The sequence below is a fragment of the Trichomonascus vanleenenianus genome (assembly GCF_965637985.1).
Source record: "Trichomonascus vanleenenianus strain CLIB 3782 genome assembly, contig: TRVA0_022S, whole genome shotgun sequence".
Lineage (NCBI taxonomy): Eukaryota > Fungi > Ascomycota > Dipodascomycetes > Dipodascales > Trichomonascaceae > Blastobotrys > Blastobotrys vanleenenianus.
In genome coordinates, this window is record NW_027481865.1 from 201,864 (window position 1) to 228,786 (window position 26,923).

General features: G+C 51.4%; 17 protein-coding genes across 17 annotated transcripts; 7 read left to right on the plus strand and 10 right to left on the minus strand.

The window, feature by feature from the left end:
- Positions 1-428: 428 nt before the first annotated feature.
- On the plus strand, positions 429-1,229 carry MAM33 (Mam33p; the record flags this gene model as incomplete). Its single annotated transcript, XM_076685219.1, has 1 exon — positions 429-1,229. The coding sequence occupies one exon, from the start codon at positions 429-431 to the stop codon at positions 1,227-1,229; it is 801 nt and encodes a 266-aa protein (XP_076540614.1).
- Positions 1,230-1,883: 654 nt separating this feature from the next.
- Positions 1,884-2,615, minus strand: IRC22 (Irc22p; the record flags this gene model as incomplete). The annotated part of the gene is made up of 1 exon (XM_076685220.1): positions 1,884-2,615. One exon carries the CDS (start codon positions 2,613-2,615, stop codon positions 1,884-1,886), a length of 732 nt encoding a protein of 243 aa, XP_076540615.1.
- A 193-nt stretch (positions 2,616-2,808) lies between these two features.
- Positions 2,809-3,143, plus strand: URM1 (ubiquitin-related modifier URM1; the record flags this gene model as incomplete). Its single annotated transcript, XM_076685221.1, has 2 exons — positions 2,809-2,975; positions 3,026-3,143. The coding sequence occupies 2 exons, from the start codon at positions 2,809-2,811 to the stop codon at positions 3,141-3,143; spliced, it is 285 nt and encodes a 94-aa protein (XP_076540616.1).
- Positions 3,144-3,467: 324 nt separating this feature from the next.
- TRVA0_022S02014 (uncharacterized protein) lies at positions 3,468-4,079 on the minus strand (the record flags this gene model as incomplete). Its single annotated transcript, XM_076685222.1, has 1 exon — positions 3,468-4,079. One exon carries the CDS (start codon positions 4,077-4,079, stop codon positions 3,468-3,470), a length of 612 nt encoding a protein of 203 aa, XP_076540617.1.
- A 189-nt stretch (positions 4,080-4,268) lies between these two features.
- On the plus strand, positions 4,269-4,748 carry MRPL51 (mitochondrial 54S ribosomal protein mL43 MRPL51; the record flags this gene model as incomplete). The annotated part of the gene is made up of 2 exons (XM_076685223.1): positions 4,269-4,334; positions 4,392-4,748. The coding sequence occupies 2 exons, from the start codon at positions 4,269-4,271 to the stop codon at positions 4,746-4,748; spliced, it is 423 nt and encodes a 140-aa protein (XP_076540618.1).
- A 382-nt stretch (positions 4,749-5,130) lies between these two features.
- On the minus strand, positions 5,131-6,267 carry TRVA0_022S02058 (uncharacterized protein; the record flags this gene model as incomplete). Its single annotated transcript, XM_076685224.1, has 1 exon — positions 5,131-6,267. The coding sequence occupies one exon, from the start codon at positions 6,265-6,267 to the stop codon at positions 5,131-5,133; it is 1,137 nt and encodes a 378-aa protein (XP_076540619.1).
- Positions 6,268-6,398: 131 nt separating this feature from the next.
- On the minus strand, positions 6,399-7,625 carry DSK2 (ubiquitin domain-containing protein DSK2; the record flags this gene model as incomplete). The annotated part of the gene is made up of 2 exons (XM_076685225.1): positions 6,399-7,521; positions 7,597-7,625. 2 exons carry the CDS (start codon positions 7,623-7,625, stop codon positions 6,399-6,401), a joined length of 1,152 nt encoding a protein of 383 aa, XP_076540620.1.
- Positions 7,626-10,499: 2,874 nt separating this feature from the next.
- TRVA0_022S02102 (uncharacterized protein) lies at positions 10,500-11,207 on the minus strand (the record flags this gene model as incomplete). Its single annotated transcript, XM_076685226.1, has 1 exon — positions 10,500-11,207. One exon carries the CDS (start codon positions 11,205-11,207, stop codon positions 10,500-10,502), a length of 708 nt encoding a protein of 235 aa, XP_076540621.1.
- Positions 11,208-13,778: 2,571 nt separating this feature from the next.
- RER1 (protein retrieval receptor) lies at positions 13,779-14,348 on the minus strand (the record flags this gene model as incomplete). Its single annotated transcript, XM_076685227.1, has 1 exon — positions 13,779-14,348. One exon carries the CDS (start codon positions 14,346-14,348, stop codon positions 13,779-13,781), a length of 570 nt encoding a protein of 189 aa, XP_076540622.1.
- Positions 14,349-14,566: 218 nt separating this feature from the next.
- YAF9 (YEATS domain-containing protein YAF9) lies at positions 14,567-15,316 on the minus strand (the record flags this gene model as incomplete). Its single annotated transcript, XM_076685228.1, has 2 exons — positions 14,567-15,235; positions 15,293-15,316. The coding sequence occupies 2 exons, from the start codon at positions 15,314-15,316 to the stop codon at positions 14,567-14,569; spliced, it is 693 nt and encodes a 230-aa protein (XP_076540623.1).
- Positions 15,317-16,268: 952 nt separating this feature from the next.
- On the plus strand, positions 16,269-17,975 carry LEU4 (2-isopropylmalate synthase LEU4; the record flags this gene model as incomplete). The annotated part of the gene is made up of 1 exon (XM_076685229.1): positions 16,269-17,975. One exon carries the CDS (start codon positions 16,269-16,271, stop codon positions 17,973-17,975), a length of 1,707 nt encoding a protein of 568 aa, XP_076540624.1.
- Positions 17,976-18,441: 466 nt separating this feature from the next.
- CPR1 (peptidylprolyl isomerase) lies at positions 18,442-19,068 on the plus strand (the record flags this gene model as incomplete). The annotated part of the gene is made up of 4 exons (XM_076685230.1): positions 18,442-18,453; positions 18,498-18,627; positions 18,684-18,793; positions 18,841-19,068. 4 exons carry the CDS (start codon positions 18,442-18,444, stop codon positions 19,066-19,068), a joined length of 480 nt encoding a protein of 159 aa, XP_076540625.1.
- A 724-nt stretch (positions 19,069-19,792) lies between these two features.
- Positions 19,793-20,560, minus strand: HAC1 (transcription factor HAC1; the record flags this gene model as incomplete). The annotated part of the gene is made up of 1 exon (XM_076685231.1): positions 19,793-20,560. One exon carries the CDS (start codon positions 20,558-20,560, stop codon positions 19,793-19,795), a length of 768 nt encoding a protein of 255 aa, XP_076540626.1.
- A 1,423-nt stretch (positions 20,561-21,983) lies between these two features.
- Positions 21,984-22,481, minus strand: RPS16A (40S ribosomal protein uS9 RPS16A; the record flags this gene model as incomplete). Its single annotated transcript, XM_076685232.1, has 2 exons — positions 21,984-22,391; positions 22,449-22,481. 2 exons carry the CDS (start codon positions 22,479-22,481, stop codon positions 21,984-21,986), a joined length of 441 nt encoding a protein of 146 aa, XP_076540627.1.
- Positions 22,482-22,856: 375 nt separating this feature from the next.
- RPP1A (60S acidic ribosomal protein P1) lies at positions 22,857-23,223 on the plus strand (the record flags this gene model as incomplete). The annotated part of the gene is made up of 2 exons (XM_076685233.1): positions 22,857-22,973; positions 23,026-23,223. The coding sequence occupies 2 exons, from the start codon at positions 22,857-22,859 to the stop codon at positions 23,221-23,223; spliced, it is 315 nt and encodes a 104-aa protein (XP_076540628.1).
- Positions 23,224-23,574: 351 nt separating this feature from the next.
- ADI1 (acireductone dioxygenase (Ni2+-requiring)) lies at positions 23,575-24,093 on the plus strand (the record flags this gene model as incomplete). The annotated part of the gene is made up of 1 exon (XM_076685234.1): positions 23,575-24,093. One exon carries the CDS (start codon positions 23,575-23,577, stop codon positions 24,091-24,093), a length of 519 nt encoding a protein of 172 aa, XP_076540629.1.
- Positions 24,094-24,677: 584 nt separating this feature from the next.
- Positions 24,678-26,453, minus strand: SIP5 (Sip5p; the record flags this gene model as incomplete). Its single annotated transcript, XM_076685235.1, has 1 exon — positions 24,678-26,453. One exon carries the CDS (start codon positions 26,451-26,453, stop codon positions 24,678-24,680), a length of 1,776 nt encoding a protein of 591 aa, XP_076540630.1.
- Positions 26,454-26,923: the final 470 nt, after the last annotated feature.

Sequence of the window (26,923 nt, forward strand, 5' to 3'; positions counted from 1 at the left end):
TTTTACCTCTACCAATGCTAGTCAACTGAACAAGCGTCCTTTGGGGGACCCCCCAAACCCCCCAAACCCCCTGGGACTCCACTACGCGGAGATATTTTGTAGTAAATTGACACTCCGCGAAGCGGAGCTACGGGGGTTTGGGGGCTGGCCCCCAAGTGAATTGATGGTGTCTTCAATAGCAGAGGAATCGTTTATTGAAACTATCTTGCTCACGTTGTATGGATGGCGGGCAAATCAGGGACGAGCGACGTAATGGGGGAGGAGGAAGGTGGTGAGACATATGTCTCAGCCGCACCATCGGTGAAAAAAATCAACAATCGGGAGGGCGCGGGCGCAGGCATTTATCGCAGGGAACAAAACTTCTCTTGTCTCCCTCCATCACCCGCAAAAAGGACCAGTTTGCCATCAAACACCACAGAGAGTAAAGAATGCTTCGACAGGCCATTAAGCTTTCCACCCGAACAATTGTGCGATCCGCCGTGCGACCAGCGGTGTCCACTGCCGCGCGAGCCTCCGTTGCCCGAATTGGCGCTCGAAGCTTCGCCGTCACGTGCCAGCGGTTCAACAAGTCGTCGCTGACCGCGGCCGACGCCGAGCTGGTATCTATCCTCAAGAAGGAGATCGAGCTCGAGACCGAGATCGACCAGACCGAGGCCCTGGGCTCCTCTGTTGTTGACAAGTTCCTCAAGGAGAGCGGCTTCGAGGTGATTGCCAAGGACGGCTCGGACATGATTGAGCTCGTCAAGAAGGAGGGCAACGAGGTCGTCCACGTGTACTTCTCGCTGTTTGACGTCACCTCGGACGAGGCCCTCTTTGACGAAGAGGGCGCCGAGGAGGGTGCTGCCGAGGAGGGCATGGAGGAGTTCGAGGAGGAGGACATTGAGTCTCCGATCCGAGCCAAGGTCGTTGTCGAGAAGCCAGGCAAATCGGCTCTCACCGTCGAGACCACCATCCACGACGACCTGTTCCTTGTGCAGTACGTCATTCCATCCGACCCGGCTCTGGCCGTAGCCAACACCGCCGAGGCCGACCACGAGCGACGACAGCAGTACCAGGGTCCAATCTTCTCTACCCTTGACCCGAACGTCCAGTCTGGCATTGAGCGATACCTTGAGGCTCGGGGTGTTAACAGCGAGATGGCCTCCTTCATTGTTGAGTACGCTGCTGCTCGGGAGAACAAGGAGTACATTCGATGGCTCAAGCAGCTCCAGAAGGTCGTCGAGGCTTAACCAGTTTTGAACTCGCTAATTTAAATTATATCCCTGTACATAGCAAATATTTGATATACTTTTATTGACCCTTTATTGTTTCCGAGAGATTTATTTTCTTATTTGGACTCAATGGCATGTTAAACCTAGGCTAACGTGTGTACAAAGCGAGCTATTACTCTGATCGGACTGGTATACTGCATAGACGATAGTCCTAGAGACATTGATGCGGTACTCTGGTCGGACTGGTATATACTAAACAAAAGATAGTCCTAAGGTGGGGGGTCGATTGGTGTGTATGCACTCGCAATATTTATTTTCGTGCGGCTCGTGCGGCGTGAGCCGCATATTATTTAATTAATTTGCAAAAATTGGGACGACTGCCATAAAGAAGCACACTAGAAAGCAAATATATGGGAGCGACTCCCCAAGCCCACCCGGCCCTGCTGAAATCTAAGTGGCAATGCTTGTATATAAGTCGTGTAGATTGACTTGTCTTGGACCAAGCCATGCGCAGGTCTCTACGAGACCTCCGCGAAGCGGAGCTACGGGGGCTTGGGGGCTGGCCCCCAAAGTCAATTGAAGCAGCAGAGTATGCATGGGAGTGTTAGCTCCGCCATAGCTCGGTTCCGCCGAAGTCAAGTGTCAAATTACAATATATAGTATATAATACAATTAATTCTTCTTGGTTCGTCGCTTGGACTGCTTAAGATGGTGCTCTGGGATCCAAGACTCGTCGTAGCCCTTTTCGCCTGGCTGGACGCCCGAGGATCGGGCCTGGGAAGACTCGACCTTGGCAGGCTTCTTCTCGACCGGCTTGCCCATTGGAGAGCCACTGATGTATGGCAAAACGATAAGAGTGACCAGATAGTAGCCACTAATGGTCACGCTGGCCAAGAGCAGCGCGATGGCAAGAATCAATCGCGGATCAAACCACGAAACTGGCGGATCAACAATGGAGACCCGTGCCCGGTTGGAGCTCTCAATCAACGCAATTCCGTTGCTCTCCTGCTCCGAGGCAAGCAGAGCAAACGCTTGGACAGCCAAGTCAAAGTCGTACGGCGGCAGCTGCACGGACAGCCGCTGCTGGATCTTGTGCTGCGAATTTGGCTGCACGGTAGTGTCCGCCTCGAGCTTGGTCATCGTGAGGTTAGTGTAGACCTTGTCCTCCTTGGAATTTGGCTCGTAGAAAGAACCGCCAAAGCCGGCAATGGTGATCGGCACGTTCTCGTTGTTAGTAACGGTGAGCTCGAGGATAGCCTCCTTGTCGTTCATGAGCTCGGCTCGAGAGCCCACGATTGGAGCCTCTGGGAACCCGATTTCGAGGCTAATCTTCTGGGCGGCCTCCTCCTGGGCCAATCCAAGCGACGCCAGACCGGCAGCGAGCGCGAAACTCAGCAATTTCATTGTGATCTTCTTCGAGGAGCGGAAAAGGGGGGATGAAAGAGATGTGGGTTATGTGGAGCTTTTTGCGCACAGAGACAGTGCGTGGCTGTCATTTGGCGAGCCGTTGTTGGGAGAATCAATCTCGCGTGCGCAACAAAACGAAAAATATCCAGCCTGTTGAAATTTTACCGAGATCGCTTGATACCCGAGAGTCATGAAGATCAAGGTGGAGTTCTCTGGCGGCCTGGAGCAGCTGTTTGGCGGCGAAAAGACTAAGCAGCTCGAGGTCGAGGATGGCGTTGACATCAAATGGCTTCTCGGAAACCTTAAAGACCAAATGACCGACTCTCGACATGATCTGTTCCTCCAGGATGATCATGTGTAAGTACCGCTATTAACTATCAAATATCATCAATTGCTAACGGAACTAGTCGCCCAGGCATTTTGGTTCTGGTGAATGACGCCGACTGGGAGCTTGTTGGCGAGGAGGAGTATATCATCCAGAACAACGACACTATTCTCTTTGCTTCTACCCTCCATGGTGGCTAGGGCGGGAGCTCGAGGGCTGGCCTTCGATTAGATAGAATATAGATTTTCCTAGCGAATACTGATGCGTAATGTGTTCTTGGGGCGACCAGTCCCTCCCAAAGGCCACCTGTGGCTCGATTGTACTATTTCCCCCACCCTCCCCCTGACGCACCGCTTCGCGGTGATTATGGTTGAAAGGATGACCTCCACATCGCAGAGCCACAGGACATACCAGAGCAAGGTGAAATTGCGAAGAATTGACCATTAACCGATATATTAATTGTTAGCAAAAAAGGACACACTCTATAAAAACCACAAGCAAATAAAAAATCATTGTTTTGACATCTAAAGATCCGGAGGGAAGAGCAACGCAGCTACCTGGCCCGGTCGTTCGGTGGCCAGCATGTCAAAGTTGGAGCAGCCATTCACCGTGTTGCTTAGCAGCGTCTGAATGCCGAGAGAATGCAAAAAACTGGACGTGTTTGGCCCCAGGACTCGGGACTTGGACCCCAGGCCCACTACTAGCAGCTGGGGCTTGGGGTTAACGACATCGAACACGCCCAGCACAGACTCGTCCAATTCAATGAAGCCCTTCTCCAGGCCGCTAATGCCCCCCGTCAGGTCCACCTGGAAGCTCTCCGTGCCCAGCAGAACCAGCCCCTGCGGACGGTTCTTGCTATCTACTGACACAACCTTCCTCCCTGATGCAAGCTTGAACCCGTTCTCCAGCACGCCCTCGATCGCGTTGAGCGGCGTTGCGAGGTCGTCGTAAATGTCGTAGTCAGAAAGAGGGTTTTTGGAGGCCCGTGGCTGTTGGCCCAGCGGCTTTCGCAACGACGGGTCCTGGTCCTGAGGACGCAGGACCTTCGATGCAGCGTTGAGTTCTGGCACGCTTCGCGTCGAATACGATCGAACCCCCCTGGCCAGCAGCAGCGACAGTCGCACCGATCGAATCATTCTTTTCTCGTTTTATAGATGGAATACGAAAAGAGCAACTCGTTTAACAAATTGGAATACGAAGGAGCAATCTCCGGGTCTTTGAAATATTTTAATTTTGGCGATGCCGTGGGCCCGCCCATCTGCGACATCGCCGATGGGAAAATTTCTTTCACCACCGCCTGAGTCCGACATACCCACACAGACACGATGGTGAAGCCGTTCGCACAGCAGCTGCCAAAGACCCTCAACGGCGTCGGGTCGTTCATCCAGCCTGTACGTATAATGTGTTTGTTCTGTATGGTGAAGCGTGGTGGGCTAACGTTTTTGTAGTGTAAGAAGATCACGCTGCGGTACTGCAACTGGGGCGGCTCGTCGCAAGGTATGCGAGAGCTGCTGAGGAAGGACATTCGAAGCATCGCCGCGAGCCATCCGAAGGTCGAGTTCCATCTGGCCCGGGACCCGGGCAAGCATCCAATCCTCAAGGGGGAGTACACCAACGGGAACACCAAAGTCATTTGCGTAAGGAACCATGACAAGCAGAAGGTCGCCGACAAGATCAACCTGCTCGCTGAATCCTCGGGTGCCCGACTCAAGCGGTACAAGAAGGCCGTCGACAGCCCGAACGAGAGTGTGCGAGGCATCTGGTCCCCGTTCCACGTCGACAAGCGATACCGGTTCCGAATCTAACTTATTTTTATACTTGTACATACCTCACATGCATTCATCATTTGCGAACTCGTTTCCCAAACCGCTCGTAGCTTCACTTTGTGGTAAAACTTCGCAGAGGTAAAGCCCCCAGGGGGTTGACTTGGGCCCAAACCCCTGTAGCTCCGCTTAGCGGAGATATCGTAGAAACCAACGACCTCCGCGAAGCGGAGCTCCAGGGGGGGATTGGGGGGACTGGTCCCCCCTTTGGCTACTTCGCTGCTTCAATTGACTTGGGGGACTGATCCGTTAGGTACCGGATATTGGATGGGGAATATATTACAATCTGCGAAAGTTTTTTGAGAGCTGGTAACTCCAATTCGTGGAGGGCTCCTCCATTGCTTCAATTGACTTGAAGAGAAGACTAGGTAGCGGTGGAGAGGAACGGATGTTTGAGGGCTTGATGGGGAGTGATTCGTTTAGCAGGGTTCAGCATGAGCATGCGGTCTAGCAGGTCAATGAAGTGGGTAAGGAGGTCAGCACATTCGTTGAGCTCCCCCTCCATGCCTGCTAGGCGCATCTTGATAGACTCTGTGGCCTGTATGACGGAGAACGTCTTGCCTTCGTGGCGATCGGTGAAGTTATACTCGGAATCAAAATGGCTTTCGGTGGAGGTGCCCCTGCGGATCATCTTGTGCGAGAGCTTTCCGCGGGTGTCCATGATCTGGCGCAGCATGTCGTTGTTATCTCGCCCCGTGAACAAGATCTGGCCCGTGTAGAGCTCGTAAAGCGTGCACCCTAGGGCCCACATGTCGACGGCGTAGTCCAACTGCGGCATGTTGATGATGACCTCCGGGGCACGATAGAACCGCGACATAAGGTAGGAGGACGGCTTGACCTCTTCGAGCAGGCACGCGGACCCCAGATCGGCAACCTTGAGCACTGTGTTGCGCTCGTTGGCCAGAATGTTGTCCGGCTTGATATCCCCATGTACAATGCCGCAGCTCTTGAGCTCTTCGAGTCCCTGGATGCACTGGCGCGCGTAGGTCTGCACGGCGCGGATGTTGAGCCCTGTCGTACGACCGTACTTCTTGAGCACGTCGCGAAGATTTCCGCCTGCCAGGTACTCAAACACCATACATAGGTGTCCCTTATGTCTGAACGAAGTCAGCAGCTTGACAATGGCCTTGCTGCTCCGCAGCCTCTCCAACAGAGCAACTTCCTTGAGCCCTGCCTTGTACATGACCTCGTTGTTGCGGATTACTTTGATGGCCACCGTCTTGTTCTCCTTCTCGTCGCGAGCGCTGATGACGGTGGCGAAGGTTCCGCGGCCCAATGTGGCCAGGATCTGGTACTGGTTGTGCAGCAGCTCGCCCGTGATCACTCGGTAGTACCCTTCAGCGTCCGTCCACGAATCAAGCAGGTCGGCGTCGAGCCGGGCGCCCTTCTTACACGGTGGCACCTCAGGCTTGTTCTCCTGCCCGCCGTCACTGTCGGACAGATTGAACATGTCGTCCGAATCATCCTCCTCTTCCTCCTCGTCATGCCGCCGTTTCGCCATTCCCAGTTCGTTTCGTTGCGCTATCTGTACTCGTATTCCGTTCATCAACTATCATTTCAGTATATTACATAACGCTCTCCGCATCAGATTACATAATATCACCAACCCGTTTTTTTAGTGGGTGTAGACAGTTAGACCTGGCCGTCAAGAAGAGCTTCCACAGCGCCCTCAACGTTACCGCCGCTGCGTCGCAGGGCCCGCACGTTCCGATCAAAGTCATGGAAGCCGAGCTCGTTCAATTGGGCCAGCTGAGTGGCGTACCGCTCCTCAGGGGGCCGGGTATCTTCGGGTTGTTGCTGTGCAGCGGCCCCACCCCACAGGCTCGCGAGCAGAGCCGGGTCCATTGGCGGGAATCCGCCGCCGTTGGCCCCGCCAAGCAGAGCTGCAAATGGGTTGGCCGGCGTGTCGCCAGCAGCAGCGTTTGTGCTGCTATTAGTGTTGGCATTAGTGCCGGACGGGTTCAGCAACGCGGCAAATGGGTTTGCAGCCGCCGCATTGCTGGAACCGTCGGTATTACTAGTATTACTGGTGGCGCTCTCCGTAGTGCCTGGAGCTGGGAAGCTGGCATTCGTCTGAGGGCCCCCAAGGCCACCAGCTCCGCCCCCGCCAAACATGCGCTGCATCTCGAGGATTTGCCGCAGATGCTGCGGGTTCGTCATGAGATTTCTAAACTGCTCGCTCTGCATGTACTGGCGCACCTGGGGCCCCATGGCTCTCAGGTTCGGGTTCGAATTGATCATCATGTCAATGACCTGTGGGTTCGACCACGCGTTCCGCATCATCTCAGCCACGCCGGGCTGCTCCAGCATGCTTACAAGGTCGTCTGGGCTCGGCATTGGGCCCATGCCGCCGTCAGGGCCAAACATATTAGAGGACGGAAGGTTCGCCAGCCCGGCGTACCGAGCGCCCGTCAGGTCGGCTAGAATGTTGCCTGAGCCCTGTCCCGCAGCCAAATTGGTCGGTACAGACGGCTGGCTGGGTCCTGTAGTCGTACCAGAGCCAGCCGTGCCGCCGGTAGCGCTCGAACTGGACGGTTGCGACCCCGGAGGAGCGGCCCCTTTAACCAGATGCAATGCCTGTCCTTCCTTGATTTTGTACGAGCCAACGGTCTCTCCATCTTTGAGGACACGGCCCGAATAAATCAGCCGCTGACGGTCTTTGGGCACTTCGGCGACCTCCTCAATCTTGGCCTTGAGCTCGCTAACGAGCATCTCCTCCGTCACGGCGACCTCAAACTTTTTGTCCGAGGACGATCTGCGCGGTTAGTTCTTTCTCTCTCTCTCTCTCTCTTGTCGGCGAATGCCGACATTCTCCCTAATTGTAACGTACTTGATCACCACCTTAAACTCTGCTGACATTTGCTACGAACGTGTGTATATTGATGATGTCCGGTGCAGCAGCTGCTACTCTCTGCCGTGTCGATGCCTTGGGTGGGTCCCAAATGTTCGAGAGGCTTCCGTGCCGCCACCACACCTTGCGCACGCCGCGCCTCACATGATGCGGCTCGTCACAATTCAAAACCACGAGCTGTCTTCCGAATTCCACCATGTATTATTATATCATATTTTATTGGATGGATTCCCCTATGCACCGCTGCTTCAATTGACTTCGGGGCCAGCCCCCAAACCCCCGTAGCTCCACGAAGGGCCTGATCCCCCCCTGAACACATTGTTCAACCTGACATCGGCAACCCAAAAATATTGTTGGCAATCTACCAGAATTCAATTGGAAAGACGCAATTTTTTGTCATTATTACAATTGGCACAAAGGACATCTTGGAGGGCCTCCACTTCGTGGAAAACTGTGGCAACTCCCCTGTACCTTCAAAAGGAACGTTGCAAGTTTTTGGTCAATTGAAAGAAAAACCTATTAAGAGTTTTATGTAGGACTAGTCCTCCAAATTTCCCATGGCTCCAATGCGTGGAGAGCGGTGGTAGTCTACCGGAACTTTGAATGGAAAGATTCAATTATTTTGATAACGGTAGTTACCGGTAATTACAAACGAAAAACTTGTTAATTGATATTTTATTACTGGCAGTTCTTTGCTACCGTACTCAATTGCAGCATTTTCACCAGGTATGTCATCATGGTAATTGGCACCGGTCTTCTACCGTTCTTTTATTTAAAGTACATGTTAAGTTAAGTGTAATTCTATCAAGAATTTGATCGTTATTGAACTGGTAGCAAAATAAGCATCACTATCAATTCGATTACCGTAATTCTTGATTTTATTTGTAAATCTTTTTTTATATCTCGCATTAACGGTAATGGGAGCGGCCAATTTCACGGGTGCAGAAGTGGCAAGAGTGGTAACATGCGATGCTGATAGTGTGGGGGTACAATCTCAATTTGCTCAATTAAACGGATCAGCCGCAAAGATCAAATTGACTTGAATATTCAGGGTATTGCAAGCTAAGGGAGATTTGTAATTTTAACGTTTGATTATGTGCATACGGTAATAAATTCCGATAAAAATGCTTATCATTGTGTAGGTAGTACAACAGTAATGCTGCAACGTTAATCAACAGTGTTGACTAAATATGAGCAGGTACTCGAGAGTTTAACCATAAACTAGGAATTGTCTCCTACAAGTACCGTAGTAGTTACGCGTCAGGCTCAAGTCAATATGACTATCAATGTACATGTTACTTAGTACTAGAGCTTCCTCTTTAGTAATTGCTCTTAAACAAAAAAACCAAAGTACTTCCCTCAAATCAAGTCTCACATAGCACTGGTATCACTTGATAAGTTGTGGTAAATATTTGATAGAACGTGTTATTCATGACGATGTATCATCGGTAGATCCCTAAATGTATGTTACTCAAGGCCTGCAGAAACAACACTCAATGTGGTTCAATGCGAGATACCGGTGCAACAACGGTGCGCCATTTGGTTGCTACTGTATTGCAGCCGTCGAGTTCCCGAATCGACTCGGGGGCCAGTCCCTCAAACCCCCCGTAGCTCTGTTTCGCGGAGATCTCATAACTGCCAATGATTTCTGCGGAGCTGACCCAGGGGGGCCATTTGGAGAGGACTGGCTGGTCCCCTAACCACTCAGGGCCAGAGATTTCAAGGTTAATATCAGCCGCACCATCCAGCCGCACATCGCACGTGAGATGCATACCGGCAGCCCGGTACGGCTAACGATGGTGGTGAGTCACGAGGCTGTAGACGTGAGATGGATGCATGCAAACGGTACAAGTAGGAGGTCGGCAATTGGAGATGCCGGAACCCGAACATGAGAGAAATTTCCATATGCATCGACGTGCAGATGTAAAATACGCCTGAGTAAAATGAAAAAAAAATTTTTTTTCTATACGCACGGAAACTGAAGGAGCTCTAAAAAATTGTGGATGAAGGGCGCGAAAATAAGCTTTCAAACGCTGAGGCGGAGCAGAGTTGATGTTGATTCAGGGTCGACAGGGTTTGAAGCACACAATCTGTAGCAAAGGAGGTTGTATAGCACAGCCTTGGCTATGAGACTCGTGGCAGTGGGAAGGGGTGCTCGGTAGCCGACAATCATCCACTTTACTGTTCGGAATAGGCAGGCTACGTACCTCGGGACTTATTTTGACGTAGTTTGAGGTTCAGGATGTTACCTCCACGGCAGATCTGTAGAATTCGCCATTGCGAATAGGACATGACGCCAAATAAGTCAAGACCCGCTAATAATTGACCATCCAGAATGTAGGTGCACTAATGAGAATGAACAGTGAGAATTAACACTATATAGAGAACCAACAAGAGATCAATGGTACAATTGAGAATAAATAACAGAGTGGTGGTACAATTGAGAGTGAACAAGACAGTAACGGTACAATTGAGAGTGAATAAGAAATAATGATGCAATTGAGAATTACTTGTCATAATACCACATTGAGATGTATAAAAATTTTGATAAATTGAGGATAAATGAAGTGATTACAGTTGAGAATGAGTAGAGCAAGTCATTGACAATTGAAGAAGCGAATAATGGTACATTGAGAATGAAGAAGGCAAGTACCATATACAAGAATTGTTAACAATTACAATTGAGAATTAGTAACTAAACGAATAGCTGAATGACTACAGATGTAGAAAATTGACGAAGTAGCAAAAAAAAAGTCTAATGATGAGAGATATACACAGAATAAATAAATAATACGGCAATCTGCCTAGTTAGTCGATCATAAATCATAATAGAGAGGAAGGGTAGTCGTAAACGTCATAAAAAAAGGTCATGAAGCGAGCGCTTAGTATACGCCAATCGTAGGCAGAGGCATCTGAATTCCTCCTTCCTTCTCTAATGATCTTGCCGTCGAAGTGTTGATGAGCCGTGGAACCGACTCAATTTCATCTTCACTTTCCTCCTCAGAGGAATAAGATAGCGAAGGCACAGCCTTGCTGTCCAAGTCGTCTTCAGCTGGAGGCGAGGGTGGACGCCGCGAAGAGGCAAGTTTGCTGTTGCTCTTGTTAATTTCCTCTTCCTCGGCAACCATCTCCTCGTAGTCCTCGTCAATGGTAGGCAGGGTCCGATGTGGGTGAGTTTGTCGGCGCGCCAGGCTCGAAAACTGCAGGTACTCCTCATCTTCAGACTCCTCCTCCTCGTAGTCGTCGCCGTCGCTGTCGCTCTCGCTGTCACTGCTGTCGCTGTAGTAGTCAACGACCTCTTTGTTGTCGTCATCCTCCTCAATCGCCTCGGCTGGGGCAGCGGCAGTGACCTCGAGGGTTGGCTTGGCGGGCAGGTCGAATGAGACCCGTCGGTTCATCTGCTCCGCACGTCGCTTCTTGAGCATCTCTTGCTGCTCTGCTCGCTGCTTGTGCAGCGAATCCATGAGGTTGTCGAGCATATTGGCATGCGAAACGAGCACTCGAAGGTCGTGATCCTGTCGCGAGGCTTCTCGAGTAAGCTTGTATCGAGCTCGGGATGCCAGGTAATAAGTGTCTGCCAGGGAAGTCATTTCAATTTAGTTGCAATGCTTGGTATGCTTGATGTGTGTGTTGGTCAGAACCCCGGATTGTTGAATTTATTTATATAAATCTTGAAAAGGGTGTTGGACTTTTCTCTCATGCCGGGTCTCACATTTTGCTTTTTCCCGATCCGATTTCTAAGCGCCCTGACAAACCCGACAAAAAGGAAACATGGCGTAGGTAAGCCCCGTCCGTCGGCACGTCGGAGTTTACAGCCTTCCACTGCCCATAGGGCTGGCACACTTATGCGGCTGACAACTAGCCCCGGGATGCCGGGCCTGGGCAAAACGGTCTTTGCGCGGCGGTCGTTGTTCGGTAGTCGGCGCTACCGGATTTGGCCCACACGGAGGCCCGACGAACACCGATGACTAACCATGATAGCGAGCCCATCGCAGTTCCAGCGACGGTCGCCGTGACTCAGGCTTACCTGAGTACACCGTAGTTTGAGAGGTCTTATAGGGGGATGATGGAGATATTGACTAAGCGGAAGAGCAATAGTGAGGGTTATTCGCGTAATATATGTCATAACTCAAGACTGCATTAATCATCCTGGGGGGAGGGGACCCAAGGAACATGATGAGATAAGGGCAAATGTGTGATGAGATTACGAATGACTGATTATATGGACAATAGATAGTAGAATACATACACGCTCTACTAATGGAAATGAAAATACATACAAATGAAAATACATACATGTGCTGGCTAGCCGGCTACATTAACATCCGACGTTCATGCTCAACGTACTACCGGTAGTATTGTAGTATTGTACCGGCAGTGCTTCGGACCCAGCAACCAAGGTATACATCTACTGTATCCCCGGATCGACACACCCAGGGACCGACCACTCCCTTGAGGAGCAACTGTAGGATCTACCTATAGTACAAATCATATGTGTAATAGTCCCTGGGACCCCCGGGCCTACGTATACTGCTTATACAGTAGCTGGTCATGGGAAAGGAGGGGGTCCGGAACGAGGGGCCGTCCCTTCGATCCGGCCGGTAGCTCGTCGCTCACCGGGGGGGCATGCCTAAATGGGGCCACCTCGCCGATGCGGTTGAGCCGCACTGGTCATTCCCCTTGTGTCTAATGCACTGCCGATGACGCACCACCTCGGTCAGGAAGCTTCGACGTGGGAATACGAACCCCCCTCCGCATACTTTCACTCTTTTACCAAATTATTGGTAAAAAGTGTTCTGACGAATATATTAACAACCGAGAAATTACATGAGTTTCCGCGAAGAATATAGAAGACCGCTTGTATGTACAATGGCTGCCCGTGAATAAACTCCTCGGGCGTTGCGCCGACTGGCTCCGTTCCATACGGCATTCCGATGTGCGGCGTGCCGTCACTGCAATAAAAATGAAAATGCATATGTGAAAAAATGTTGTGTCAGGATTTATGGGCTAAGGCCATACTTGCGTTTGGCCAGGGACTGTCTGAACACATTCTTTCGAACAAATGTATACAGTACAGTAGTTTCAGTCTAGAACGGACTTTTGCCCTTATGCCCGCTCTGGTCAGACCCTTATCTCCCTTATCACTCGTTGTCTTCCAAGGGCCGCAATATCTGCGGCTCATCCCGATGGGGCCGGTTTTAAGAGCGAAGAGCGGTAATAGACGGACATACGGCGACAAGTGCGACCGGTGCAGCACCATCACGCTATGCTCATACGAAAATCGTCAAGCACGCGTTGATTAGCCCATAGTAGGCGATTGGATGTCCCTAGCGTTAATCAGCGTACTGATTTAGATTCTATCAATTCACGGATCGTGAGTTGAATCGCCATCATTACCATAGTGGTATTTATTGCATCATTTCCCTAGAGCTACAACATATCTTTGTCCGGTAATATTGCCGGTAGTGTAGTGCGTATCGATACCTAGACATTTGAGGTTTACTGTGAAGAGGCTGTAGTCATACGGAGATAGCCAGCCGTACCTGTATATCCTGCGTGGCATGTAGCCGCATCGTCGGTTGCTACGTGCTTCACGATGCACTCACTGTCTAGGCTTCTTACTGTATTTGTAAAGGCATTGTAACTCGGTCCAAGCAGAGTACCGTAGTTCATATCTCCATGCCTTTCATTGTCCACTGAATATTCGGGTTTACCGACTATCATTTAATGCTACAATTGTTTATCTGTCAGACGAGTGTTTACCCAGTTCTTCTCCAGTAGTAGTACATCTTGGGCGGTAAACTGTCCCCTTAATCCCGCCTGTCGCTCCGCTTAGCGTTGATCTAAGAGATAACGGGGCATTGGAACCAGAGCCCCCCACCTACGGGAGCTCGCGGGCCGGCCCTCGAAGAAAATCAATTGCTTAAGCTATTATCATTAGTTACATTCACTCTTCTCCCATGCTACAATCGGCCATCGCCCATGGCCCAGTTCAAAAACCTAACCACATAAGCTGCTTTAGCAATAGCCAAACAAACAAGCCGCACTTTGAGCGGCTCACACGGCTGAGATCGTAAAGGGTACATACACTTTATATTCGCATCAGTTAATAGCACACGTTTTCTATAGTTACACATTACAGGGTGCCGTCGTGAAGGACATTAACCACGGTTGTACTTGACCTTGCCAAAGTCAAATGGAAGGTATCGGTACTTGATCATATGTTGGATTTGTCGTCGCATAGTAAGGCAGAAGAGCACAATGAAATAAATGAGTAGAATGGGCCAGAACACTGGAATGTCGAAAATGGCAAAGAACGTGCAGAAAAGACCAATTGCCGTAGCACGCGCCGCGTTGTACCAGAACTTGAACTCCGGCAGCCGTCGAATAAACGGCCTGAACTCGCCACCGTCAGCGGCTCCCGGCGCCTCCGTCGTAGGTAGCCCCTCGCCTTCCTCCATGTCCTGGTCACGCATGTCCTGCTCCAGCGAAGGGTCAAACTTCGGTTGCAGGAAGGCCAGGAACAGATTCAGCAGGTAGATGCCCAGGGTATAACACACAATATACCATCCCTGCGCCATCACGATCCGCAGCATAAACAGCAGCAGCAGACCTGCAAATGCTCCCCACCGATAGCCCGTGTACGGTACCGTCTTGTCGATATACGTCTGATACAGACGCGAGTACTTAGTGTACTCTGTTTTGACGTCGCTAAACACCTTATTGTCCATTGTGTTCGCCCTGTCGTTGCACTTTTCTCTTCGGCAATAGCAAGAAGCCAGGTGTTCAACAAAGTTCGTGTTTTAAGTGGTGTCGTGTCTCCACGTTTTTTATTTTTTTTTCCGGAGCCGCCATTGGGAGAATGAGGCTTAGTCTCCTGCCTGCGCAAGCACGCAGGTACGTGGCATGAGCCGCACAAGCCGCACACCGATAATACGGGACGCGTGCGTTACTTCTGCTTGGCTTCGAGGGCCTGCTTTTGCTTCTCAAGCTTGACGATTTGCTCCTTGGTCTTCTGAACCTGCTGGTACACAGTATCCAGCGCCGAACTGAGCTTTTCAAACTCCTCGTGCTCGGATTGCATGCTGTACCGGAAGGCCGCACTCTTCTTGGTGGGAATGACGGCGCCGGGCTTCGAAGTGAGCAGCTGGAACATGGATTCAGTAGGTTCGTTGAACACGAGCTCGTCGTAGAGATATGATTCAACCGGTCCGGGTCCGCTGCCCACGGCAGTATTGCTGCCGCTCGCCTGGTCCTCGGGAAGATAAGGGTGCAGCTTCAGGTGGTGATAGAGCGTGACATTTTTCTCGCCCGCCTCAGGATGGAAGAAAATTCGAATCGCAATTTCAAATTCACCCCAACCAGTCTCTGTTACTTCAAACGGTGGCTCCTCAATTGACCGCGACGGGTTCGGGTACGTGTCGTGCAGCTTAAACACGACTTTTTTGATGAAATACGATAGGTCATTCTTGCCCTTTTCCCCAGAGGGGTTATTAGGGTCGCGCACAAAGATAGTCCATTTGTGAGTGTGGTCTGGCGGCGTATCCGCGGTTTTTTCATTCTCTTCGAGCGGCCTGGCAGTATTGCCGTACAAGATGGGACGTGATATCGACACGTTCTACCATTGATTAGCAAAACTCCATATATATCTTTACTTGACGATTGCACGACTCACCTTTATTCGTTTGTTAGCAACCATCTCTCTGGGCTTATTATGTGGCTAAGCTTGTGGGCTACCCCTGGTTATAATCGATTAAAAACTCGTGGACAATATTGGCTGATACGAGGCAAAATGTTTTTTAGTGTTGACTTGGGAGGGTTGGGGGTTATCGGACTTGAATTTACGCCAGCAGATTAGTATATCACAGCACCAATGTTATAGGATATCTGTACGTGCTTATGCCTCCAAGGGACGGCAAAGGGGTAATACCATATGCAAAAGCCGAAGAAAAAATATGCGGAAGTTCTATTCCGGTGCCGAAATTCGAGCCAGTAATGCATCAGATCTACCATGTTTCCGGCTCGGTTTGGAGCCCAACCAGTTGTCATGTTGAGGTTGTCCCTCCCAAAATGCAGTAGCCCCGCCTTTTCTTGCAGCAGCATTAGATCGCTACATTACAGGACAATTACTACTACATTACGTAGTGTAATCAGTCATTTTCCTCCAGGAGACCTTGAGACATCGCCCGGAGAAGATCCCCTGACGCCTTTATTGGTCTTCTTCGGCATCCACGCTTCTGCCAATTGACAAAACATGATCCCAGCCCGGAGAACCGTCCGAATCTCACCATTCACTTTCTCGGAGCACCTCAAAAAACGACTAAGACCTCGTTCAATTGAGTTACAGTGTAATAGCTCCCTGGAAAAACGGGTACTGACGGTTATGTCGGTGTTATGCAAGAAGGCTAATTACACCAGATGAGATACTACGCACGCAGATATTCCCACGCAGTCAGGTCCTCGTATACAGGCATTCCCAACCGCCGTACCCGCTATCGGTCCGACATCGCTTCCTGCCCCGCGAACTGCACAGTGACAAACCAAGTCATCGAAAGAGCCATGGACCAATAGATACTGACTCATTTCCAGAACATTTATAAATATCGCACGATAATCGGAACACAAAAAAGTCATCGTCAATCCAAAACAAAATGCCCTTGCTCCAGGACCCTTCAGTAAAGTACAAAAAGTTCCCGCCAGTGAACCTGCCCAACCGACAATGGCCAAGCAAGACCATCGACAAGGCGCCGCGATGGCTCGCGACCGACCTCCGAGACGGTAACCAGTCTCTTCCAGATCCCATGAACTTTGAAGAAAAGAAGGAGTATTTCCACAAGCTCGTCGAGATTGGCTACAAAGAGATCGAAGTCGCTTTCCCTAGCGCCAGCCAAATCGACTTTGACTTCACCCGGTACGCTGTCGAGAACGCACCGGAGGACGTGTGGATCCAGGTGCTCGCTCCATGCCGAGAGCAGCTTATCCGAAGAACCGTGGAGTCCCTCAAGGGTGCCAAGAAGGCTATTGTCCATATCTACCTCGCCAGCTCGCAGCTCTTCCGAGACGTGGTGTTCGGCATGACCGAGGATCAGGGTATCGAGCTGGCTGTCAAGTGTACCAAATTGGTGCGAAGTCTCACCAAGGATGACCCATCCACCGCCGGCACCGAGTGGGCTCTCGAGTTCTCCCCGGAGACCTTCTCGGATACCCCACTTGATTATTCTCTGCGGCTCTGCGAGGCCGTCAAGAAGGCGTGGCAACCATCGGTTGAGAACAAGATCATCTTCAATCTCCCGGCTACCGTCGAGATGGCTACTCCAAACATCTATGCCGACCAGATTGAGTACTTCGCTACTCACATCTCTGAGCGAGAGAAGATTTGCATCTCTCTGCACCCACATAATGACCGAGGCTGTGCTGTCGCGGCTGCCGAGCTCGCCCAGATGGGCGGTGCTGACCGTGTAGAGGGCTGCTTGTTTGGTAACGGTGAGCGAACTGGTAATGTTGACCTGGTCACCCTTGGCCTCAATCTCTACACCCAGGGTATCTCTCCAAATATTGACTTTTCAGACATTACCTCGATTGTCGAGGTCGTTGAGCGATGTAACAAAATTCCAGTGCATCCGCGGGCCCCATACGGTGGCTCCTTGGTCGTCTGTGCATTCTCTGGGTCTCACCAGGACGCCATCAAGAAGGGCTTTGCCCGGTACGAGAACAACAAGGCGCAGAACCCGTGCTCGTGCTGGCAGATCCCATATCTGCCGCTCGACCCGAAGGATATTGGCCGAACCTACGAGGCTGTTATCCGAGTCAATTCGCAGTCTGGCAAGGGCGGTGCTGCCTGGATCATCCTCAAGAGCCTCGAGCTCGATCTTCCGCGAGGCCTCCAGGTCGCCTTCTCCAGCATTGTCCAGCGGGAGGCTGAGTTCAAGGGCCGAGAGCTCAAGTCCGCTGAGCTCACCGAACTGTTCGAGAATGAATACCACCTTACCGAGAGCTCTTCTAACTACAAGCTGATCAGCTATGACATTGCTCAGTCGAGCACGGTCAAGGAGTCTCGTGACGCTACAGCTGTCATTGAGGTCAAAGGTACGGAGCACAACCTTGCCGGTACTGGTAACGGTCCAATTTCGTCCTTCCTCGACGCCCTTGACAAGGCCCTTGGCATCCAATTTGATGTGCAGACCTACCACGAGCACTCGATCGGCAAGGGTTCCAAGACCAAGGCCGCTACTTACATTCAGATGCAGGTGCAGGGCAGCAATGTAGTGGAGTGGGGTGTTGGTATCCACGAGGATGTCGCTCAGGCCAGTATCCTTGCCATTCTCTCTTGTCTCCAGCGAGTCAAGGAGAAGCTTTAAAAATATCAGCATTAACTATGTATTTGTATTAATGGACGCATTACGAACACTGATATTGGGTGATATTGTTCTCGGTAGCATATTAGACCGATGTACCTCGAGTGTGTACAAATATCTCGTACCGGGTAGTAACTCGACTTCCTTGCAATACAATATCTTGGATGTATCTCAACAAATAGAATGAAGTCAATTCATTAGTAACTGTATTCATGTCTATTCAATGTATGAAGTGATGTTACCGTAATGAATGAAAAGTGGCAGCTTACGTAACTGTTACAAATAGGAAAGGAACTGTAACAAACTCCCAGCCGGCAAATATAGTCACAGAAATTTTATGTACTGGAGTGCCACCGCGTAGCGGAGCCACCGTCAATGAAATGTTCAGCCGTACGCCCACTGATATCCAGCTTACCATTTCGTATATCTCGCGTATACTCTGGTACTTTACACCAGAATCCGACGAGAAATGTCTGTTACAGTAAGCGGATACCAATTTCTTCAACGATATTACTAACCTATCAGCTCCATACAGATCTAGGCGACATAAAAATCGAAGTATTCTGCGAGTCAGTGCCCAAGACGGCCGAGAACTTCCTGGCCCATTGCGCCAAGGGCACATACGATGGGACCAAAATTCATAGAAATATTAAAGGTATGGCATAATACACCACCTACGAAGATGATACAAGAGTCGCTGACATTGGGTAGGGTTCATGGCCCAGATGGGTGATCCAACGGGAACAGGCAAAGGGGGCGAGTCAATATGGGGCGGTAAATTCGAAGACGAGATAAAGCCGACCCTTCGACATAATAAACGGGTGAGTACAGGATATTATTGAATAGTGGACTATTGCTAACGATCCAGGGCATTGTATCCATGGCTAACTCTGGCCCTAATACTAATGGAAGTCAATTTTTCATCACCTATGCCAAGCAAGTACCATTGGATGGGAAGTACAGTGTGTTTGGCAAACTCATCGGCGGCATGGATACGCTGGACAAGCTCGAGGCGGTACAGGTGGACAAGAAGAATCGCCCCATTACACCAATATACATCAAATCCGTCACAATGCATGCCAACCCACTAGCATAGCCAAACTACCATGGTGCAATTATTGTTTGACAGCACCTGCTACGATAATTAACGATTTTATCAATCTTTTTCATTCAATCATAAAAATAATAAATACAGAACTTTTTCAAACCTTTCCTCCTACCAGAGGAGGAATCAATCTCACTTCAGAAATTTCCCATAAAAACCGGAAAGCAACTAGACCTAGGGCTGAAAAAAAAACCAGACAAACATCTCCCACTGATCAAACAGTAACCATTCAAAAATTCACTCACTCGAAATTTCACAGTCAAGAAGGATCCGCGTTAATTGGGTCAGCCAATAGACCTACCTGGGCCAGTCGCCAAAGCCGTCTGCTGTTCAGCAGGGCGCGCCATTTGCCCGGTATGCTTCTATTGGTTCCAATTCGCAAGGTCATCCAACCAACAATGTTCCAATCTCATGATCATGAAGATTCAAACCAGTTTCCGCTGTTCAAAAAGTGCAAAATGCCTCGTCACAAATTCTTTCTCGTCCGTTTGTCGTTCGTTGTTGCACTTCCTATTGCCCAAAAACCCAAAAGAAAAATCACTTTTTTAGTTGTTCAGAAGTCTAGAGTGAGATGCCGGCATACAAGTTCGAGACCAAGGGTTCGTAATCATCCTCCTGAGAGAAAATCTCCCACTGAGGTTCCTCATTAAATAAGCTGAAATCACACACATCACTGTCATTGCCAAAGGGAAGGACTTGCTTATCAGAGCCAGAGTTAATGGACGCTGCAGGTCTGGAGGCCCATCATTACTGCTGAATGATGCGACCCAATAACACTGGCCAGAGGTTCCATCCCGCCCTTGGTGGCAGTGATCGTGGTGGAGGTGGGGGTAGAGGACAAAACAAAATGTGGCTGATCGTCGCCAAACGCCGTCATAGTTGACTCTGGAGAGAGCGTCAACGAGTCTGGCGAGGCATACCCGTGGTCGGATACATGCAAAATTGGCGACGTCACTGACGGTGGGGTCGAAGAGGTCGATCCCGGTGGCGACATCATCGGTGGAGTCGGAACCACTACTTCAGTCTTGGTCATCGGCATCTTTGGCATCTTTTCAAGTGCAGAAAGATCGCCCGACGACTTAGCGGCCTCAATAACAGCCTCAAACTGGCTCAGTCGCGCTTGAAGCAAATAGTGCTGCTCCAGCATCTGAATCTGCGCCTTCTTCGTCTCCTGAGCCTGGCTCAAGAGGGCGCCATTCTCCTTCTTGAGTTCTTCATTCTCCCGCTCCAGGTTCTCCACATGCTTTCGCTTCTTCTCTCGCGACGCATGGGCAGCCTGCCGGTTCCTCATAATTCGCTCAACCCGTCGCTGCTCCTTCTCGGCATTAGTCTTTGCCCGCTTTCGAGGTGGCAGGGCTCCCGGCGGTAGCGGTAGCTCCAGCGCCTCCTTCTTCTTCGAGCTTCTCTGGGTCTCCTCCTCAACAATGGAGGCGGGAGACATAACCTCCTCAGGAGAGAGCGATTCTGACTCTGGCGTATTCATCTTTCCTAGTGGCGACTGACTCGTGTGTGATGTGTGTGATACCGTCCCTAGCGAAAGTTCAATTCAAATGGGGAATCCAGCTGATATTTATAAAACCCTGAAAAATGGCTATTCAGGAGGGGGGGGCGACGGCGGCGAGGGGGGCGGCAGCACACAAAAGCAATCATTCTAAAAAAAGCACCCACAAGGATCGCGATTTACCCTGTGTGGCGCAATTTCCAGTGCGCGTATATCTGGGGCCGCCCGCGCCGGTTTCTCGACTCTGCATGCAAGTGCACGTGTGCGTAACATTCATACTGCCCGCGCCGGCCGCTACGCTAGCTACCCCTGGATAGCGCCCCCTTTCTGGCGGCGCTATGCGCTAGGGAATATCGCTTTGTCTGCTCAGATAGGACGGTTATTAGCCCGATGTGCAGCGGACAGCCTGCTGCGATGCCGTGGTACTTTGTCCAATTGATTGGCTATTCGTGAGTTATTTAGGCACTTTATTGAAACTCCATGTTTTAACCTTTTCGATCCTCAATCAAACCTTCTCGAGACACCACTCGGGTCCATAGGGGGCGAGAGGGGGGGGGGGGGGAAGGGGGTTCCCACCACTACTGGCGTGTAGCGCTTTATGCTGGGGGCATGCGTCGTCCGCGACATGAGGCGAGCGGTGCTGGGAGAATCACCTACGTAACGGCGTGCGTTCATTTAATTGGCTGCACAGCGTATGTGCACACATGCCTAGCGGGAGGACGTCGTCGAGTAACCCCTGAAGCTCCTTTTCTCTGCACGTTGAGTAGTTGCTCTGGCGGACCTACCTCGGGACCTGCCCTTTCGGGGGTTCGAGGAGGAATCACCGTAATGTATGTAATAACGCCTCGACAGAGCTATATTATTTTGTATCGATCGTGTGTGTACATCAGACACACCCCTGGTACGATCGTGACAGGGAAATCGTAAGAGAGCAATTATATTATGCCGCATATCTGGGTCGGTTTCGTATCAGGGTCACCCACCACTACCAAGAGGTACCCGCTTACTCGCTGCTGAGTCAGCGCAACTGCGACTTCACCGGGGGTATCCCTGTGGCTTCGCTTCGAGGAGAATTAATTGGAATGTCTCCGCAGAACAGACCCCCAACTAGATGCCCCGCGACGGCTTGACTGCTTGGGAACCACCCCCCAATCCCCCGTACCTTCGCTTGGTGGAGGATTAGAGCTCAATTGATCGGAATACATCCGCGGAGCGCAGCCCCAAAGGGGGGGGGGACTGGTCCCCCCCAACTACATGCCCGTAGCGACGACTTGGGGGCCAGCCCCCAAACCCCCGTAGCTCCGCTTCGCGGAGGATTAGGTAGAGATTCACGATGACATTAATTTTTTTTTCTGCTACAATATACACATAACATTTATAGCCAAAAAATAGATAAGAGGAGCGTTTATCGGTAAGACTTCTGGTATCTGGCACGGGCACCTGGACCACCGAACTTCTTTGGCTCTGGCTGTCGCGAATCGGCAACCAAGAGGGTCTTGTCGTAGGAGATGAAGGCCTTCTTCAACTCGTTCTTGGACTGCTCATCAACGAACTTCTGGTGGAAAGCAACGAGGCCCTTGGCGATGGCCTGTCGGATGGCGTAGATCTGGGAGGTGTGACCACCACCAGTGACACGGACTCGAATGTCGACGTTGGCGAACTTGTCGAGGCCAACAATGAGCAATGGCTCGTAGACCTTGAATCGCAGGATCTCTGGCTGGACAAGGGAGATTGGGGTACCGTTGACCTTGAGGAGACCCTTACCGGCCTTAACGTGGGCCACAGCGGTGGCAGTCTTCTTCTTACCGAAGGTCTGTCAAAAATTCGTTAGTTTTCTACTCCAAACTCAACGTCTCTCCTCTCAACATACTTGAACGCTTGGAACGGCCTTGGACTCTGGCATTTTGTCGATGGTGATGTGTGTCGTTTGGATTTTTTCGTTGAATTTCACGAAAGTTTTCCCACCCAGCGTCCTCCCGCGCTCTCCCAATCCGCTAATTTTTTCATAACTTAACTCCCACTTGCCTTCTTGATTGAGAGACCCAGCGGGCGCCTCGCGTGACTGCTTTTTATTGGGAGAATCGTGGTGGCGCACGCAGGGCGACTCGCTGTTCCGGCGCACGCGACAAGAAACCAAAAATGGTGCGTCGACCCTGGCTGTCCGTGCGGCTCAGTCTGTGTCCACGTGACCGAAGAACTCCCCGCGCCCCGTCGACAGGTTCGTGAAAAAACTCGACATTTGCAACGTTCGACAAAAAACCACAACTCCACCTAAATAATGTCCTCCGAAGCTGCTGTTTCCTACGCCTCCCTTATTCTCGCTGACGCCGAGATCGAGATCACCGCTGACAAGCTCCAGGCTTTGACCAAGGCCGCCGGCATCGAGGTTGAGCCAGTATGTGCTTTTTGGATTATAGAACCGTGAATTATGCTAACATGGGTTGTAGATCTGGGCCAACGTTTTCGCCAAGGCTGTCGAGGGCAAGAACCTCAAGGAGCTGCTCTTCTCCATTGGCGCCTCCGCCGGCCCAGCTGCCGGTGCTGCCCCAGCTGCCGCTGGCGGTGCTGCCCCAGCCGCTGCTGAGGAGAAGGCTGAGGAAGAGGAGGAGTCTGATGAGGACATGGGCATGGGTCTGTTCGACTAAACACTTTCCAACTCTCAAAGGAACCCAGAAAAAACGAACAGCGCTACCCGCAATGTAATTTATGTATTAGATTAATGATCACGGTCTTCTCAGGTTTTTGTACTCGTAGACTATTTCCCCAATTCCTCCATCTCCGTGAGCGAATGACTCGTCGTCCATTTTATTTTCGCTAAAGAGTTGACTCTTCAATCCGCTATCTCTGTTGGCGAATTGACTATTCAGTGGACCGTGGGAGGTGAGTGAATGCCCAATGAGAGTTGCGTCATTTCCCGTGAAGATCGCTTAGAAATCCCCACCAAGACCCTAATTTTCACTCCATTTCACCTCGTTTAACCAAGGTTATAATAGAGAATGAAGTTCTACTATTACGACGATAAGCCTGGCGACCCACGGGAGGCCCACAACTCTGGCGTTTCTGTCAGTGAAGACGTTCTGGCCAAGCTTGGCGTGGTGGCTTTCCCCAATATCGGCCTCGACCGTGTGAACCAAATCGCTAAAGACCGGGGCTACATTAACAGGGATGAAATCAACATCACCCCAGAGGGCTTGGGCGGCCAGGAGAACTACGAGGCCAAGCTCAAGATTTTCTTCACGGAGCATTTGCATGAGGACGAGGAGATCCGGTACATTCTCGATGGCGAAGGGTACTTTGACGTGCGAACGCTCGAGGACCGGTGGATCCGGTGCCAACTGGACAAGAACGACCTTATTATTCTGCCGGCTGGCATTTACCACCGGTTCACGCTGACTAGCAGCGACTACATCAAGGCAATGCGTCTGTTCCAGAACGAGCCGAAGTGGATCCCACATAACCGTCCCGAGGCGGACGACAACTCTTACCGCGCTAAATATCTTGCCGTTATTAACTAACCATTATGAATCAATTTACGAGTATTGTAAAGAACTGTCATAGTCGGTAGGCTAGCCAGGATATAACAGGGGATATGCGGATCAATGTAGCTCAACTGTTTTTGAAATGTAAGTTGTGCGATTTATCCCTCAGGGGTACTAAATTGCTAGGTTTGTCCTTTGCTATTACACTTTCGACACTAAAGTGATACCATAGTAGTTAGCGGGAGTAGATTAGCAGGGCGGGTATTGATATGTGGTTTAGAAGTGCATTAACGTGGTACTATTAATCAGTGTTAGTAGAAGTGCATTAACGTACTGGTGGTCAAGTATATTGGACGATTAGTAGTTAGCGTATTGGAAATGGTTTGGTGTAGTAGAAGTGCACTATCGTACCAGTGGTAAAGTATATTAGATGACTAGACTAGTAGTAGCGTACTGGAAATGGTTTGATGTAGTAGAAGTGGATTAGTGTAGGAGAAGGCGGATTTCTAGTGAATCTAACAGATAGCAGGGAGAGTCGTAATCCATATCCATTTCATCATCTATCGAAATAAGTTATACTAATAAGTTATAATAAGTTATAGTGAAGAGAGAAGAGCAAATCAAGCGGCGGGCTCCTTACCCTTGCCTTTTGATTTCAGCCGCTCCTGCTGTTCCTTTTGCCTTCTTGTCTCCTCGTCGTTAAGCGAGAGCCGGATTGCTTCCAGCAACATGAGGTCCTCCAACCCCTGCTGCTCCTCGCGCCGCGAGGAACCGAGTCCTCTGAACCGCCGCGACGACTTGTGCGGCTTGCGCTGTGAGGCCGCCGACGAAGCAATGCTCGAGGACGAGTCTTGCTGCATTAAGAACGCCGTCGCATGGAGCGCCGTAGCCGCCGCCGAGCGGCGCGCCTGGTGCTGCCGCGCCGCATTGAGCACAACCAGCCAGTCAGGGCGGATCTGGTCGGTCGTCACAACCTCAGCCGCCGATGGCGGGATGGAACCCTTGCGGTTGGGGAAATCAAACTTGGGCTCCTTGAGGTGCGGAGAACCACTACCAGACGCGGCCCTGCTCCCACTATTGCTGTCGCCATTCTTGAGCAAATTGTTCAGCGAAGAAAAGGCGCTACTATTCTTGGGGAACTGGCCGTACCGGAACTTGGAGGGGAAATACACGACACCAAAATCTGGCGCTGCACAGTACGGACAGCAGGCTGGATCACTGACCAGCGTTTCAGCTACTGACGGCCCATCGGCGGTGTTCGTAGTCGTAGAAGAGGCGGATGAGCTCGGGGGTGCGTCGGGGTTCTGGTAAGGGGGGTGTGGCTCAGCCCGCTTAATCTGTACGAAGCACTCGGTGCAAATGGGCTGCCCACAGCACCTAGTGTGGTTGAGATACTTAGGGAAGAACAGGAAGCAGATCGGACACTCCATTGCCCCACGGTAGACCTGGACTTCTATAGGGGTGTCGCTCTTGTCTGCCCCTTCATTGCTGTTGTTCTTGCCCGAACGGTATCGCGGAGACGTGTTGGACCGGTTGCGAGTTACCGTAACAGGCCTGCTCATGGGCGCACACTCAACGTGCTCTGTCTGCTGCTTCAATGCATACACCTCGTCCAGCGACTCGTGGTCTTCATTCTCTTCCTCCTCCTCTAGCCTCTCTCCTTCTAGCGCCACTATTGGCTTATCCATATATTCTCCCGAACCAGGCGGAAGCTCAGTCTCCTCTTCTGACTCGAAAAAGCCATTCTGTACAAGATTTGGGTCATCCGGCGTGTCGCTCGACGAGGTCGGCATGGTGCTAGGGTCGGTCGCCGTGCTCGACCCGTCAATAGATACACTCCGCGCCACAGGGGACATCGTGCCCTCCTGGTTAGATGCAGCCGGAGGCGACGACGTATGCATAAGTGGGTCTTGCCCACTCGACCCACCCGCCTCTTCTGGGGCGCACTCTGATGGGGGCGGTGGATGTGTCGGCAGCCCGCGGATGGCGGCCAGCACCTGGCGGTCCGTCCAGTCCTCGTCGTAGTCGGCCAGCGGCTTGTAAAACGGCGCCAGGCGCCGCTCGAGTACCAGCTGGCGCACGATCTTGTACTTGTACGTCTGCGCGCCGGTGTATATGCCGTGCGGCACGAGGTACCCTCCATCAACGATCTCGTCCGGATCAAACACAAGGTTCGCGATCTCCTCGGCGTCGAGCTCCTGCTGGCTCTTAACATGCTTCTTCTTCGAGCGCTCGCTGCGCCGGGAAGCCACCCCCATGCCTGCCGGCGTCGTGTTGCTCCTCAGCCTCCGCTTACCCGCTCCAGACAGCGACACTGCGGGCGACCCGCTCGATCCGCCAGCTCCGGTGGTCGAGCTGGACCGCGACCGGCTCTCTTTGGCGTTGACGTTGCCCATCTCTCCGGTAAAGCGCTCTTTTCAAAGCTCTCTGCTCTTCCGCTGCGAAAAAAAAAAGGGGCCCTCGTTTCCTTCCGGTGTCGCTCCTGGCGTCCTCCTGAGTTTTTCCACGTCTCCTTGTGCGCTACTCAGGGGGTTCAAGAGCGCGAATAAAGGGAAAAAAGTTGTTTGGTAGGTTGACGATGGGAAATGGGGGGAGGAGGTCGGTGTGTGGGTGGTGGTGTGCGGTGTGGGAGGGGGAGCCCGGCATTGCAGCCAGAAGGGCCACTCTCCCCTCTCCGGGCCGTCGTACCCCAGAATATCCCCCCATCAGTACTACTACTCCATAACTGCTTCAACCTGCTGCTTCCGCTGCTACCGGGTGATTGCTGGATGATCCTTGTCGGGTTTTGGGTCCGTAGGACCGTTAGACCCCCCCCCCCCCCCCCCCCCCCCCCCCCCCCCCCCGCGCACGTAGGTTTTTCTCTGTG